Source organism: Taurulus bubalis (assembly GCF_910589615.1).
Source record: "Taurulus bubalis genome assembly, chromosome: 4".
Classification (NCBI taxonomy): Eukaryota; Metazoa; Chordata; class Actinopteri; order Perciformes; family Cottidae; genus Taurulus; species Taurulus bubalis.
The window spans coordinates 8150477-8165792 of NC_136592.1; the positions used below are offsets into that span (position 1 = coordinate 8150477).

Consider the following 15316-nt stretch of genomic DNA (forward strand, 5'->3'; position numbering starts at 1 on the left):
ATGATTTGTATCTCATTATTATGACTTTTTATTTCATTATTATGACTTTTTATCTCATAATTATGACTTTCTATCTCAATAGTATGACTTTTTATCTCATTATTATGATTTATCTCATTATTATGACTTTTTATCTCATAATTATGACTTTTTATCTAATTTTTTTGTGGCAGAAACGGGCTTCCATAAGTTTACGTAATTCCACATATGAATACTTAATTCACTGGCCAGCTGATTTAGGTGCAGGAAGTCTCACATGGCACGTTTGGCTGTGTGGAGATTACTGGTTTCAGGTGTTAACTCCAGCATGGGCGGTAACCTGTGCTCTGGTTTACCCATCACGACGACTCTAAAGGCATGTACGAGGTCTCATCCTCTGACGACGAATCTCCTGTGTAAAATAGAAAGGGTTTTATGTATGTTTGCTACACACCAAATGTAACACCTCTCTTTGAAACTGTTTTTGTTTTTTTTAAGTTTGTTAAACCATGAATTAATCGGGACCTTATAGGATTCTGTAATGTGATGTACAAGCTATATTTTTGCATACTGTGTGATTATTATGTAATCAAAAGAGTGGAATGTAATGGTAAAATATAGTCAGAGGCTTGGTGACCTGTCTTCACTTGTATATTGGGGGTTCCTAAACGGATGTTGGTTTGACTTCTCTGGCTGTGACAAAGTAACTTGTCTGTGTTCAAAGATTAATAGATAAACAGGTTTTGCACAGAACAGGACTGTGTTTTATTGAACTTAGGAGGCGGGACCCTGATTGTGTTATAAGTGAGCTGTTGCTTCTTCGAATTCTGTGTCACAGGCTGCGCCGAATGGCAGTGACAGACTTTTCCTTCCTGTAGGAATAAACGGACTTAAGACAACTTTGATTCAGAGACTTCATTCCTTTTTAACAGATCATAAGGAAAATCTTCCATTAAAGATATTTCCCACGTACTTTAACGCAGCAGCAGAGCCTTCTTCTCTCCCTGATTGATCGCTCTGCTTGTTCTTTTTTCACTTCACTTTGTGTTATTTTAGCAACACCATGTCTTCCGAAGAACTGTATGTGCTGTATCACGGGCTTATGCTTCCGAAACATACTCACTCCGCGGAGAGCTTGAAGTTTGCGCAGGACTTCACGTTTAAAGACGACGACGTCACGGTTGCCGTGTACCCGAAGTCAGGTCAGTGTTTCTGTGCATCATGACATAACCTCAACGCAGAGTGCAATGTGAAGCAAATAGTCTTTAAGAGTAACTATGTGTGTGAGTGTGCGCGCGCTTGCTTCTTACACTACCTGTACTTCTCCTGGAAAATGTCATTGCACAATGTGGAATGTTACAGACTGCACAAGTCCTTTTTTAAATTGTGTATATTCTCCCTTCAATAAGCCATAACGGCACATTCTGCCTAATTGTTTCGATGTACCGTTCAGATTCTGGTTATTCTCAACATGTCAGTCAATCTTTAAATATTTTTAAAACAGGGTTGTAGATTTGTAATATGGCCGCTCTCAATTCATGCTCAGTGTTGATATTAGAGCTGTTTTCTCTTTTGAGAGACGCAACAGCGGAAAAGACGACCTCACGGCTTTTGGCAAAACGCCAAGAATCGGCGAGTTCATGCGGGTAACCTATTAGCTGTGTACCGCAACCATTTACCCGAAAGTACAGGCATTTCTCCATGTATTCATTAATGACTTGGTACACACGTAGAAAGTACAAGGACATAAAACTATGTGAAGCCAGCTGGCTCATTGTTGGGTACAACACACAAGCACTTTGTCTCATTTCACTTGGAGCAGGAGAGCTACTCCAGGTTCAGGAGAGCTGCTCCGGTTCTCCTTGCAGGAGAGCTACTGTTGCCATCTCCACCCTGGTACTGTTTCAAACGAAGATATTCGCAGATATTCAAACGCAGACAGAGCTGTCTGCTTTTCACGGGACATTTTTCGATGCTCTCTATCCACGTGTGTGTGTGTGTGTGTGTGTGTGTGTGTGTGTGTGTGTGTGTGTGTGTGTGTGTGTGTGTGTGTGCGCGCGTGCGTGTCTGTGCGCATCGGGGCGGAGCTCCGCTGTGCGCCATACAGAGAGCAGAGCAGAGGAGAAGTGTTAATGCAACCATGTAGAGCAGTGGTTATCAAACTTTTTCTGTCGGGCCCCACTTTGGAGGAAGAAAAATGTTCGGGCCCCAACAAAATTGTAACAAAATGGTCAAACTTTTTGTGACTCCTCCATCCGTGCTTTTTCAAATAATACAATAAAGAAAATTACAATCCCTTTCAAGTAAACCAGATTACTCCATCAGACAAAAACTAATAACATGTGCAATCACTTTGTTTTTGCAAATAACAATTTGTAACACTAATAATTGTACATTTATAAAATTACACCTTCATCAATGCAGGTACTGCATGGATGCAGGAGATCCTCCCACTGGTTCTGAATGGGGGGGATCTGACGCCAATCCAAACCATTCCTAACTGGGAAAGGGTCCCCTGGCTGCCGTCGAAAACATTACCATTGGTAGGGGATAAGTTGGAGTCTCCGCGGGGCCTGGTCACACATTTTCCTTACCACCTCATGCCCCCCTCTTTCCACGCCTCCAAAGCCAAGGTAAGAGGGTGGAGGCTTTGTGTGATCTCTTCTGTGCATAATTGTACATGAGAAAACACTGCCAGAACCGCAGAGGTCAAAACGGGTCATTGACGTTAAGTTTCCAAAGATTTTTCCCTCCCCAAAATGTACCCTTAATTGGTGTGTCATTTAGCCTCCTTCCAGACAAGCTGGACGAGCTGCAGTGTTACTGTGTCTGTTGCTAACACTGTCTTTGTCATGGCCTCATTTCCATAAATCCTATTTGATAAGAATAGCACCTGTTATGTATGAATTTGTGTCTCTGCCGTAGGTGATCTATGTCATGAGGAACCCGAAGGACGTCATGGTGTCTTCATACCACTTCCACAGGATGGCCCAATTCCTCGAGACTCCATCAAGCTTGGATGACTTCATGGGGAAATTCCTTGAGGGCAAAGGTCAGAGGTCTCGTACCACATGGAGAGTTCGGTTCATCATTCTGGTGTATTGCCACGTGGACAGATTTTAGATTGTAGGTTGTTTGTGTTTATATGCTGTGGTCTATTGTCCGTGTTGTCTGCAGTGCTTTTTGGAAAATGGACAGACCACATGAAGAGCTGGAGAGGCTCAGATCTGGGAGACCGAATAATGCACATCACATATGAAGAAATGGTTCAGGTAAAACACTCCCCAGAACTCTCATGGGCTTCTGTTGCGTTTTAGTAAAGAAACGACAAAACATTTTTTTCCAGGCCAGAGATGCTGTTTGACTGAACATCAAATGTCTTGTTTTTTAAATGGATTGTCTCTTGGATCAGTAGCCGTGTAGTGAACCCCCAGCATGTCTGACAGGATTTTCTTTTTGTTGCATCCCATCCCAAATATTGTGTTTTTTTTTATCGGAGACCTAATGTGTGCCAAACAGCTGTCTGAGTGTTTAGCATTTTGGTCAGAGCAACCATCCCAAAAGTTAAAGGTGGTGCATGTCTGGGATTAAATACGGAGAAAAAATGACTTTAATACTTCAGCCATTTATTCAGTAAAAAAGTTAACTCGATATATAATTGGAAATAAATCTATTGTAATGAAAAAAGTGTTATATTTCTATGTAAGCTATATTGCTGCATTACAATTGTTACTTATATTTTGACTAAAAGTCAGTAGCGCACCACTGTTCACTGTTATAAGACACACAGTGCATTGTTTCAGTGGCTTCGTAGAAAGAAGTTGTAGAAAATGTCTCCACAGTGAAAAGAGCGCGTCAGTGGCGCAGCTGCAGCAGCATCAGTCTGTCTACGGTGTAGACAGACTGATGCCTGAACGCCTGAACGCCTTCTGTGTAGACTCTACACAGAAGGCGTTCAGGCACAGTATTCATTGTAGGACTCACGCATTTTATTACACTAGTAATGCACGAAAAAACAGGAACATGAACTTGAATTGTAAAATCAGGCTTCTGGTTGTGTCTTTACATGTATAGCGTGTGTAAACATTCCGCGGCCGGTGCAGATAACAATATTGATTTTTAAAATGGAAAAGTATTGTTCAGTCAGACATGACGGGGAAAAAAATGCTGCTTAAATGCCTCCTATGTAGACGAGCCATAAAGTGAGATGCTTCTTCAATATGACTAGTCAAACGTTATCATCTTCATAATCAAGGACTTCACAGCGAGCCCTCCTTGTAGAGATCATGTAGACAATTCTTCATGAGATTATTATGCATTATAGGATGAAGGCGAACACCTGTTGTTTTACATAAATGTGCCGCTCTTTTAGGACCTGCCTGCAGCTCTCAGGCGCATGTCAGATTTCCTGGTCCGTAATCTGAGCGAAGAAACAATTCAGAAGATAGCGGAACAATGCTCCTTCAAGACCATGAAGAACAACAACATGTCCAACTTCAGCCTGGTCCCTAAAACATACTTGAACTCAGACACGTCTCCTTTCCTCAGAAAAGGTGAGGCTCGAATTGGGATTATTGGGACGAAAGAGTGAGACTTGATCAGATATGTCGGTGGTTTTTCAGTCTCAACAAAAAATGTCTGACTGCATTTTTGTATTCATTTAATGCGACTGTCTGTGTGTTTTGTATTTGTTTTGTATTAGGCATTGCGGGAGACTGGAAAAATCATTTTAGCCCAGAGCAACTGACCAGATTCACATCGGTCATTTGCAAAGAGATGGAGGGCGAGATCTTCTCTCTGCCATGGAGCATGGATGTATCACTAACTGGAGCAGAGGGGGAAAAGCTAGAATAATAATCAAGGCAAATAGGAAAATGGTGCCAACTGCACCGACATTCTTAGTTGCATTTGGTTTGAATATTGGGCATATGACCAAAAGCCCTTTTATTGATTTTTAAAAACACTAAACATGATTAAAACTAGAAAGATTCTAGACTGCATATCTATTTACACCACCTCAATTGTTTTATAGTGGCGTGCAAAACCGGTGAGATAGAATTCCTAATCCTCAACCGTTAGGGAATCCTATTTCTTTTCGGGCCTAGCCCTTTGTTCTGCTTTTGTTTGATCTGGGGACATCTGATTAACAGTGGCTGAAGCCTGATCCCTCTAGAAGCCCATTTAATGTGGTGAACCTGTATGGTGCTGTCACAGTGTGCTACCTGATTGTGTGTGTTTTCTATATTAAATGTGCTTCATCTGTGTTGTGCCAGTGTAGCAGCCATCTGCATAACTCGCAATACACCAATTTAAGATGGTTCGTAAAAAATTAAATAAATACCCACTCCCCCAATGGATGTGCAAAAGACTTAAGTAATAATCATAAGCTTGCTGGGAAAAGTAAGTCTTACTAACTGCGCCCAGTATCTAAAACTAAATTTGGTTTGGTTTTGTCTACAAATTTGGTGTGTGTGTTCTTCCTTGTGAAAACACGCCAGACAATCATATTCTCATCCCAAATTACTATTGTATAACTCTTTTGTTACAAATTTAAAATGAGAAACAAAGACAATTGTGTCTTTATGAATGAATTACTTCATGTGGGGTTCACTTTCAACAAGTCTTCACTTATGCAATAAAATCTTTTTCGAATTGATATTTTGTGTCTTATTATTTTGTTTAAATTATTTCTCCACCCGACACGTTTCAGAAACGGCCCGGAAGTGTCTCTCTGCTAGAAATGGCCAGAAACTCACTAGCCATGTGCTCTCACATATTAACTGCATGGCTGAGGACTTGCTGCTCTCATTACCCATAATAAAGTATGTATTGCCACACTCCAGATCATACAAAGTGCTTTGACATTCAGTGAAGGGTAAAAGCATCAGACAAGCCTTACTGTCATAGTATCCTACCTGTGTTTGTCTTGAAATGGTTCTTGCCTTGTGGTCTTTTGATATCAGCTTAGTGGAAAATTGGAACAAAATTGACAATATACACACTATGTCTTTCAGATTTATCTGATTCGGGGACAGAGAAGCCCACTAAGAATATGGCTTTGGATAATATTCCTACAGACCACTGAATGATGTTTATGAATATTACAATTATGACCATTCATGACTTAAAAACTGTATGATTAGTTCACCTGAAGACCAAAGTCAAACCTGTTTGCTCGAGAGACATTGTTTTTCAGGCTCCCACAGGGCTGAATGCAAATGACACATGAAAACAAACACACTTGGAAAGTTGGCAGGAGTGATGCACATAATTATGAAATGTGAAACACAATTTCGTCAGTCAACACAATGTGATCACTTTAAATGTATCTGATTCAACCAGTAGATGGCAGTGTGTGTGTGTGTGTGTGCGTGCGTGCGTGTGTGCGTGCGTGCGCGCGCGCAGTACAGTAACATAGCAGTATTATGACACCATGATGTTCTAACAGTACAATGAAACCATGATGTTCTAACACAACAATGAATCCATGATGTTCTAACAGTATTATGACACAAGATGTTCTAACAGTACAATGAATCCATGATGTTCTAACAGTATTATGACACCAAGATGTTCTAACAGTACAATGAATCCATGATGTTCTAACAGTATTATGACACCATGATGTTCTAACAGTACAATGAATCCATGATGTTCTAACAGTATTATGACACCAAGATGTTCTAACAGTACAATGAATCCATGATGTTCTAACAGTATTATGACACCATGATGTTCTAACAGTACAATGAAACCATGATGTTCTAACACAACAATGAATCCATGATGTTCTAACAGTATTATGACACCAAGATGTTCTAACAGTACAATGAATCCATGATGTTCTAACAGTATTATGACACCAAGATGTTCTAACAGTACAATGACATCATGATGTTCTAACACAACAATGAATCCATGATGTTCTAACGGCTAAGTGCCTCATCACCCAAATCCATCAGATTATATTTATTTAAATGTACTGCTGGCAGTAGGCTTCATGGAATGCATCATCGAACATAATGATCTCAACTCTTTCAGAATAAGTAGATAAAAACAAGCTCAAAGAATATCTAATTGATACAGATTAATATATACATATATGGATATATGTACTGTATGTGTGAATGTATCATGTACTATAGATGTGTATATACATGTATGTGTAGATTACCATATAACTAGGAGTTTGATTATGTTTATGGGCAGATCAGTATGTATGTATTATTATTCATAGTCAGAAATTCAATTAATTGAAGCAGTGAAAATAAATTGTGTGTGATTCTCTGTATTCCTATCACGAGTCCACCTTAATCATGTTCTACAATAATGATATATATGTGTACTAATAACACTGACATATAATTATGAGTGCTTTAACCCCATGTAGTTCAACCAGCCATCAAGAGGACATGGAGCAAGTAAAAACTAAGACAAAAACATTATTCAGAATGGTGATCAATACAATATGTGCCATGGTAATGTATTGAACAGCTGTCAGGGTCATACCCTTCATATGTTACAAACAAAAAGAGGCTGATATGGTCAATGTAATTCAATTCAGTTTATTTTATATAGCCCAACATCACAAATACAAGTTTGCCTCGAAGGGCTTTACAATCTGTGCACATGACATCCCTGTCCCAGGACCTCACATCGGATCAGGAATAACTCCCCAAATAAAGATAGTAAAAACCCTTTCACAGAGAAAAAAGGGAAGAACCCTTCAGGAGAGCAACAGAGGAGGATGCCTCTCCCCTGGTTGGACAGAAGCAATAGATGTCATGTGACCAGAATGAACAACGTAACAGAGTTACAGCACATTCAATGAATATGACAGAAATTATTCATATAATGAGTAGTATACGCATGGACATGTCAGAACATGAAACGCCCTCGTATTTGGGTTCATAACACCATCCGTAGCCACACACAGCTCGGTGAATTTCACCGACTCCTCCAGGAACTGCGTCTGGCTTCTCCGTAAAACGGATACCGATTCCTTCATCCACCATGGAAATAACCACTAGTTCTGCTTTATACTTGTTGTGTAAACTCCACATACATCGGAACATCAAACTCCATGGTGTCTGGGTTCATAATATTATCCGTAGTCCCACAACAGCGTCTCAATGACGGCCGCTGCAAGCGCTGGTTCTGGCGCAGCAGCAGCAGTTTCATTCAGGAACGGCAAGATGGCGGTGATGACGGGCGGAGCTTCTCAACGCTGATTCTCAACACTGATTAGCTGACACAACTTTCTATTTTATGGGAAAAAGTGCCATTTATTTTTCTACTTTTCTTAAACCACTACAATGATTCCTATAACAAGCTGGTTTTGTTCTTAGGAGTCGGCCCCCCATTTGGTTTACTGGGGTCTCATGTTTCCAAAAGCCTGTTTTTAATGTGTAATGCTGTTTGACCTGAATGTCCACCAAACACAGCCTCTTGTATCCTGTTGTCTGTGGATTTTAAAGTGAGGCATATTTCTTTGGTCAGACAGTGTGAACAGGGTTAATGTTCGTTGAAGTTAAGTGGCTGAGTTTTATATGCCATTTTGTTTTACATGTTTACAATACACTATGTGGAAAGGCTAAGAGATGTCCTTTATTGAAAATTGAAAATAAAGTGATGAAAGGGCCATGATGTTTGTCTAGGTACTTTGCGGTTAATTTGGACATTTGCTTTAAAAAAATGGAAAGCAAAGTAACTAGTAGTGAAGTTACTTTTCAAATGCAGTAACTAGTAAAGTAATCTAGTTACATTTTTCAGAAGTAACTTGTAACTTGTAACTAGTTACTTTTTCTGAGTAACTACCCCAACACTGGTCCTCTCTCCTTACCCCACCCTGTGACACTGCCAAGCTTATCCAGCTTAAGTTAGCCTGCGCTGGAGCAGGTTCAAGTTTTTGGATGTGTTGCTATTGTGATTTTGCTAAACTTGCTTTGTGGAACCAAAAAGCCTGACCTGTGTAATCTTATCCTGAAAATTATCCGGCCAGGTACGAGGAACAGGGCCCAGGTCCTGGTTCAGGCCGTTCGTCATCACGACAGCTGGTGATAGAGAATGTCTCAGAGACCACGAGGATCAGAGCCCACGAGGATCAGAGACCACGAGGATCAGAGACCACGAGGATCAGAGACCACGAGGATCAGAGACCACGAGGATCAGAGACCATTAGGATCAGAGACCACGAGGATCAGAGCCCACTACATCATTGTTGTTTTTAACCACCGGCAGGCAGCGGTGCACTTCCTGTTCCTGGTCTGCCATAAAAATAAAAGAAGTTTTTTGATTATGTTTTATTTATCAATATTATTATTTTGATTTGTATTACTATTTGTGTTACTATTGTTATGACTATAGAGAGCTTAAAGATCAAACCTTCTATAGTTTAGTTATTATTTTCACTGTGAAACCATGTTCTGTAAATCAAAGAGCAGAAATAATGTTTCATAGATAATATTTGTTGACTAATGACGGACTAAAGTTCTGTTTCTTGTCTCGGCTCAGAACAAACTTTATTTATGATGTTCAAACAGGTGCTTCCTGTCTTCAGATCCAATCAGAAAACCTTTAAAAACCAGTTCAAGCCAAGACCTGCAGCTCTCTGTACAGCAGACAAGCAGGAGACTGAGCTGCTGTCATTATCATAGAGAATCACGTCCCGTCAGACCGGAGGACTCTGAGGTCTGAACGTTGAACTCAACCAGATCTTCATCCAGACCTTCTTGACCGGAAAGAACCCCGTCTAAAGTTGTGAGTTCTCTCTTCGTTCTGTGTTCTGGTCTCTGCTGCTGGTCTAGTCCGGATCCTGGTGGATCTCAGACCAGACCAGCTGCAGCAGGTTTCATTCTTTTATTCTTGAATTCTTTTATTCTTGAATTCTTGAATTCTTAAATTCTTGAATTCTTTCATTCTTTTATTCTTTCATTCTTTTATTCTTTCATTCTTTTATTCTTTTCTGTTTGGTTCAGCTGAAATGATTCTACAATACACATGAGTTAAATATAATAAACACGTAATTATAGTTAAATAGTTAGTAATCATATGAATCTGTTCAGTCGTTTATTATCAACTTTCTGTTATTCTGGATTATGATTTTAACTTCTTCTTCAGTGTATTTGATATTCTTAGTAGTATTGACTGTGGTTGCTAGTTTAAGGTGAGACCTTCAGGACGTGTCCACATGGGCGTGTCCACTTGACTTATACACAGACCAAAATACAGTTTTAGCAAGGCGGTGAGAGATGCTAAATGACTGTACTCTGAGATACTGCAACAACAGCTCTCAGCAAGTGACTCTGCTTCTGTCTCAGAGTCTCAGACAGATTATTAACTACAAGCCCCCACGCCATGAATGACTCCCACCTGGCAGACCAGCTGAGCGAGTTCTACTCTAGGTTTGAAAGACAATGGAGCTTACCAGTCACTCCCCTGCACATCCCTTCACACTTCATATTTAAATACACGTCACTTTAACATTACACTTTAACATACACTTACAGAACACTTGTTTACATTACTGTTATCTTTTTGTCTGAGCACTTTATTTCATAATTAATTTAATATCTATGGCACTGTTGTTGTTGATTGCTGATTGTCTCGTCTAATGTTTAATGAATGAATGAATGAATATATACTTTATTAATCCCCAAGGGGAAATTTAGTGTCACGTAGCAGCCATTTACACAGAAAATAAGATAAGATAAGATATAAAAACAACAGGGATGAAAGATATATGCAATAATAATACTAATAGAATAAAGATAAAAAATAATAACAACAATCAAATAGCTGTATGAAAGAAAGAATAACAGAGTATTAATTTAGGAATCAAATTAAATTAACTTAAACTTAAGCAGTAGAAGTGCAAGAGTGCAAGTATGTATGTGCATATTAAGGTGTAAATAAAAATAAAATAAAAATAAAATAAAAATAACAACAACAACAACAACAGACAATAGGAGAGTGCAAAAATGCAATAAATGTATATAATATGATATGTTAAGTGTTTAGTGTAGGTAACTATGAACATGTATAGTGTTTACAGTTTATTTCACAGAGGAACTAGCAAGCGGTGACTTGTTGTAAAGCCGTATTGCTGTAGGCATGTTTTCCTGTAGCAGCGGAGCGTGAGGAACCTCTTGGAGAAAGTGCTCCTCTGGCCCTGCAGCATATGCACCTTTTGCCAAGAAAAATTCCTTGTTTTTGTGTAAACCTGATTCTGATTCTGATTCTGATCCTCTGGGAGATCGTCAGGAGCCGTCGAGGTACCTGGTGGTCCAGGAGGACCTGGTGGTCCAGGGGGACTCTGGCTTTTATGTAACAGACACTGAAACTGAAGCTAGCTGGATCAGCGTGGTCCTGAGTGTCTCTGTCTGTCTCCATCTCATCAGGACGAGGAATGTCTTCAACACAGTCTTTCTCCGCTGTGAAAGAACTGGTTTCATCCGTCCGCAGAGTGACTTTGTTTAATGAGAAGATGTCCTTCTACGACACCTGGGCCCAAAACTATGACCGTGTGAGTGTTTGTGTGTGTGTGTGTGTGTGTGTGTGTGTGTGTGTGTGTCTCTGTTAGTGTATGAGTGTGTCTGTGTGTGTGTTCAGATGATGTTCAGTATAATAAAACACCAACAACAAAAAATTACAAAAAATTACATTTCGATGGTGTGGCGACTACGGCCGTAAGACTTCGCTATATATATATATATATATATATATATATATATATATATATATATATACATTACCAGTAGTCCGATGTGTCATTAAAGGTTATTGAGGTGTCATTTCTGTATTTGTGATGGACTTGAGAGCAGCTATTGCTTCATAGACACAGGTCACTGGTTACCATGGTGATTGGGCACCAGGGTGATTGGGCAGACAAGATCTTAAGACTGGGAGTGGAGACTCAGCCGAAATTGTCCCATTCACTTGAATGGGGTTTCGGCGTGAAGAGAGCAAAAAAACACTCATCTATGTGCCCATAGTGACTCACCATACTTTAACGTAGATAAATTATTTAAAGTTTAAAATATTACCAAAAGTCTGGGACCATTTCAGAGTTTTCAATGGGTGTGTATGGCACGGAATGTTCAGAGCTAGAGTGGAGAGCCAACTGTGCCAACAATGTTCTCTCATGAATCAAAGTGGAGCACTTTCTGAACTAAACTTACGCTCTCATTTCTACACCCCACACACATTTAAAGGACATTTCTGGGTTCACAAGAGTCTTATCTCTCTCGTGATTCCTTTTTTTGGTGTGCGGGGTCATGCCTTTTGATAAAAAGCAAGAGTTTGACCGGTTCACTAAAATCACAGTCCAGTCTGTCTCTCATGCTGCTGTCACCACGACAACCAGTGACACACACACACACACACACACACACACACACACACACACACACACACACACACACACACGCACACGGGTGCTTCATATGAGCCAATCAGTAGATCTTGTCTGCCCCTTCACCCTGGTGCCCAATCACCATGGTAACCAGTGACCTGTGTCTATGAAGCAATAGCTGCTCTCAAGTCCATCACAAATACAGAAATGACTCCTCAATAAACTCAATATCACATCTTACTACTGGTAATGTCGGCGTGTATATATATATATATATATATATATATATATATATATATATATATATATATATATCACTTGCCCTAAATCCAAAAAACTTCCAGACAACGGCTTGCCTTCTGCTCCTGAAATTTGATTTACCTTTCATACGAAACCCGTGACCGTCTAACTGCCACCCCACCCCCACCCCCCCTTTCCCCCCGCTGGTCTACAGGATTTGGCCATTCTGGGTTACGATGTCGCGAGTCAGGCCGCCAGAAGCGTCTCGTCCTGTTTCCGTGGGGACCGCGAGGCAGCGTTGGTGCTGGACGTGGCTTGTGGGACCGGCTTGGTGGCAGAGCAGGTGAGGACACAGGACGGAGGACATGAGGACACAGGACGCGAGGACACAGGACACGAGGACACGAGGACATGCTCCAGGTTGCACCTGGATTCTGTGTTTTCTGACCCGCTGTCTGTCCCACAGATGAAGCGAGACGGATTTAGACATTTTGTGGGCATCGACGGAAACAAGGCGATGCTGGAGGAGGCCCGGAAGAAGGAACTGTACCGGGACCTGAAGCAGTTTTTTCTGGGAGAAGAGACGCTTCCTGTCCCAGCAGGTAGAACAGGGAGGGCACATCTCACTACCTGTCTTCATCTCTCTACCTGTCTTCATCTACTAGTCTTCATCTACCTGTCTTCATATACCTGTCTTCATATACATGTCTTCATATACCTGTCTTCATCTTTCTACCTGTCTTCATCCCTCTACCTGTCTTCATCTACCTGTCTTCATCTACCGGTCTTCATCTCACACCTGTCTTCATCTACCTGTCTTCATCTCACTACCTGTCTTCATCTATCTGTCTTCATCTCTCTACCTGTCTTCATCTCTCTACCTGTCTTCATCTACCTGTCTTCATCTCTCTACCTCTCTTCATCCCTCTACCTGTCTTCATCTCTCTACCTGTCTTCATCTCTCTACCTCTCTTCATCCCTCTACCTGTCTTCATCTACCTGTCTTCATCTCACTACCTGTCTTCATCCCTCTACCTGTCTTCATCCCTCTACCTGTCTTCATCTACCTGTCTTCATCTCTCTACCTGTCTTCATCTACCTGTCTTCATCTCACTACCTCTCTTCATCCCTCTACCTGTCTTCATCTACTTGTCTTCATCTCTCTGCCTGTCTTCATCTCTCTACCTGTCTTCATCTACTTGTCTTCATCTCTCTGCCTGTCTTCATCCCTCGCACCTGGTTTGGCGAGTCAGCTGATCCGTTTCTTGACTCACACGTTAAAAGGTTCCAAATAATAACTCTTTAGACGTTTATTCCATTTCCATCATTTTGTTGATTTATTTCTACCTGTCTTCATCCCTCTAATTGTCTTCATCTCTCTACTTGTCTTCATACTTGTCTTCATCCCTCTACCTGTCTTCATCCCTCTACCTGTCTTCATCTGAGTTGAGCAGTGACGTAGCTCCTCCCCCTGCAGGGTCATGTGACGTGGTGATGATGTGCGGTGCTCTGAGCATAGACAACGTGAGCGTGCGAGTGCTCAGACAGCTGAGCGCCGCCTGCAGGACAGGTAATATACTGATGATGATGAGGATGATGAAGCTAGTGAGCGTTCAGACTCCTAAGACTCCCCCCCCCTCTTCCAGGAGGTCTGGTGTGCATGACCTGCAGACACAGCCCTGATAACCGGGACTACCGGGCCTCTCTGGAGGAGGAACTGGGGGCGATGGAGGCCGAGGGGCTGTGGAGCCGCGAGAACGTCATATTGGTGGAGAGCTGGTTAAAGGACGGGGGCAGAGACGGGGACGGGGCCGGAGACGGGGACGGAGACATGGGCGGAGACGGAGACGGAAATGGAGATAGGGGCATAGACGGAGACGGAGACGGGGGCGGAGGCGGAGACGGGGGCGGATACGGAGATGGGGGCGGAGGCGGAGACATGGGCGGAGACATGAGCGGCGACATGGGCGTAGACGGATACGAAGACGGGGCTGGAGACGGAGACATGGGCGGAGACGACGGACACGGGGACGGAGATGGGGGCAGCTCTGTGTACCTCTACAGGAAGCTGTAGCGCAATGACGTCATCTGATGAGGTCATACCGTGTGTGTCAGAGCAGCACACACACACACACATATATATATATATATATATATATACACACACACACACACACACACACACACACATATACACACACACATGCAGATTTCTCTGTTCAATATAACTTTTATGGCTGATGTGTAATAAAATAATAATCACATGTAAATGTCTTTGAATTATTATTAAACACGTTATTATAATAATACTAATATAACACCTGCAGGTTTTCATCAGTACTAACTACCGGTGATGCAATTTTGTAAAAGCATACGTTATAACAGATTGTTATTGCTTATGTATTGAAACAATAGGAACATAATATATATTAATACAAATATATTATTATGATGTTAAAATGTTCAGTTTGATCACACGAGATCACATTAGAGTTTATAAACAGAAACAGTTGTATTGTTTTATCTGTAAAATAAAAGGTTATAGTACAGTGGCGGCCAGCCAATAGAGGGCCACGGGGCCTGGCCCCAGCTTGAGCCACCAAATTTGTTTATTTATAATATAATTAATGATACAAATTGGGAGTATTTGTGTTTTTGAGTTATGGAATATACCCAGCAATATTTGTAAAATAGGATATCTGCGCAAAATATATGCTTTTCCTGCTTGTCCTCTCTGCCCCGTTC

General features: G+C 41.2%; 2 protein-coding genes across 2 annotated transcripts; both read left to right on the top strand.

Moving 5' to 3' along the window:
- The first annotated feature begins 924 nt into the window (after window positions 1-924).
- Window positions 925-5473, top strand: LOC306735277 (sulfotransferase 2B1-like). Its single transcript, XM_079216732.1, has 6 exons — window positions 925-1181; window positions 2404-2612; window positions 2905-3031; window positions 3157-3251; window positions 4352-4532; window positions 4682-5473. Exons 1-6 carry the CDS (start codon window positions 1043-1045, stop codon window positions 4831-4833), a joined length of 903 nt encoding a protein of 300 aa, XP_079072858.1. The 5' UTR covers window positions 925-1042; the 3' UTR covers window positions 4834-5473.
- Window positions 5474-9656: 4183 nt separating this feature from the next.
- LOC306735922 (methyltransferase-like protein 27) lies at window positions 9657-14645 on the top strand (the record flags this gene model as incomplete). Its single annotated transcript, XM_079217494.1, has 6 exons — window positions 9657-9738; window positions 11379-11503; window positions 12786-12914; window positions 13038-13173; window positions 14049-14141; window positions 14218-14645. The coding sequence occupies exons 2-6, from the start codon at window positions 11387-11389 to the stop codon at window positions 14643-14645; spliced, it is 903 nt and encodes a 300-aa protein (XP_079073620.1). The 5' UTR covers window positions 9657-9738; window positions 11379-11386.
- Window positions 14646-15316: the final 671 nt, after the last annotated feature.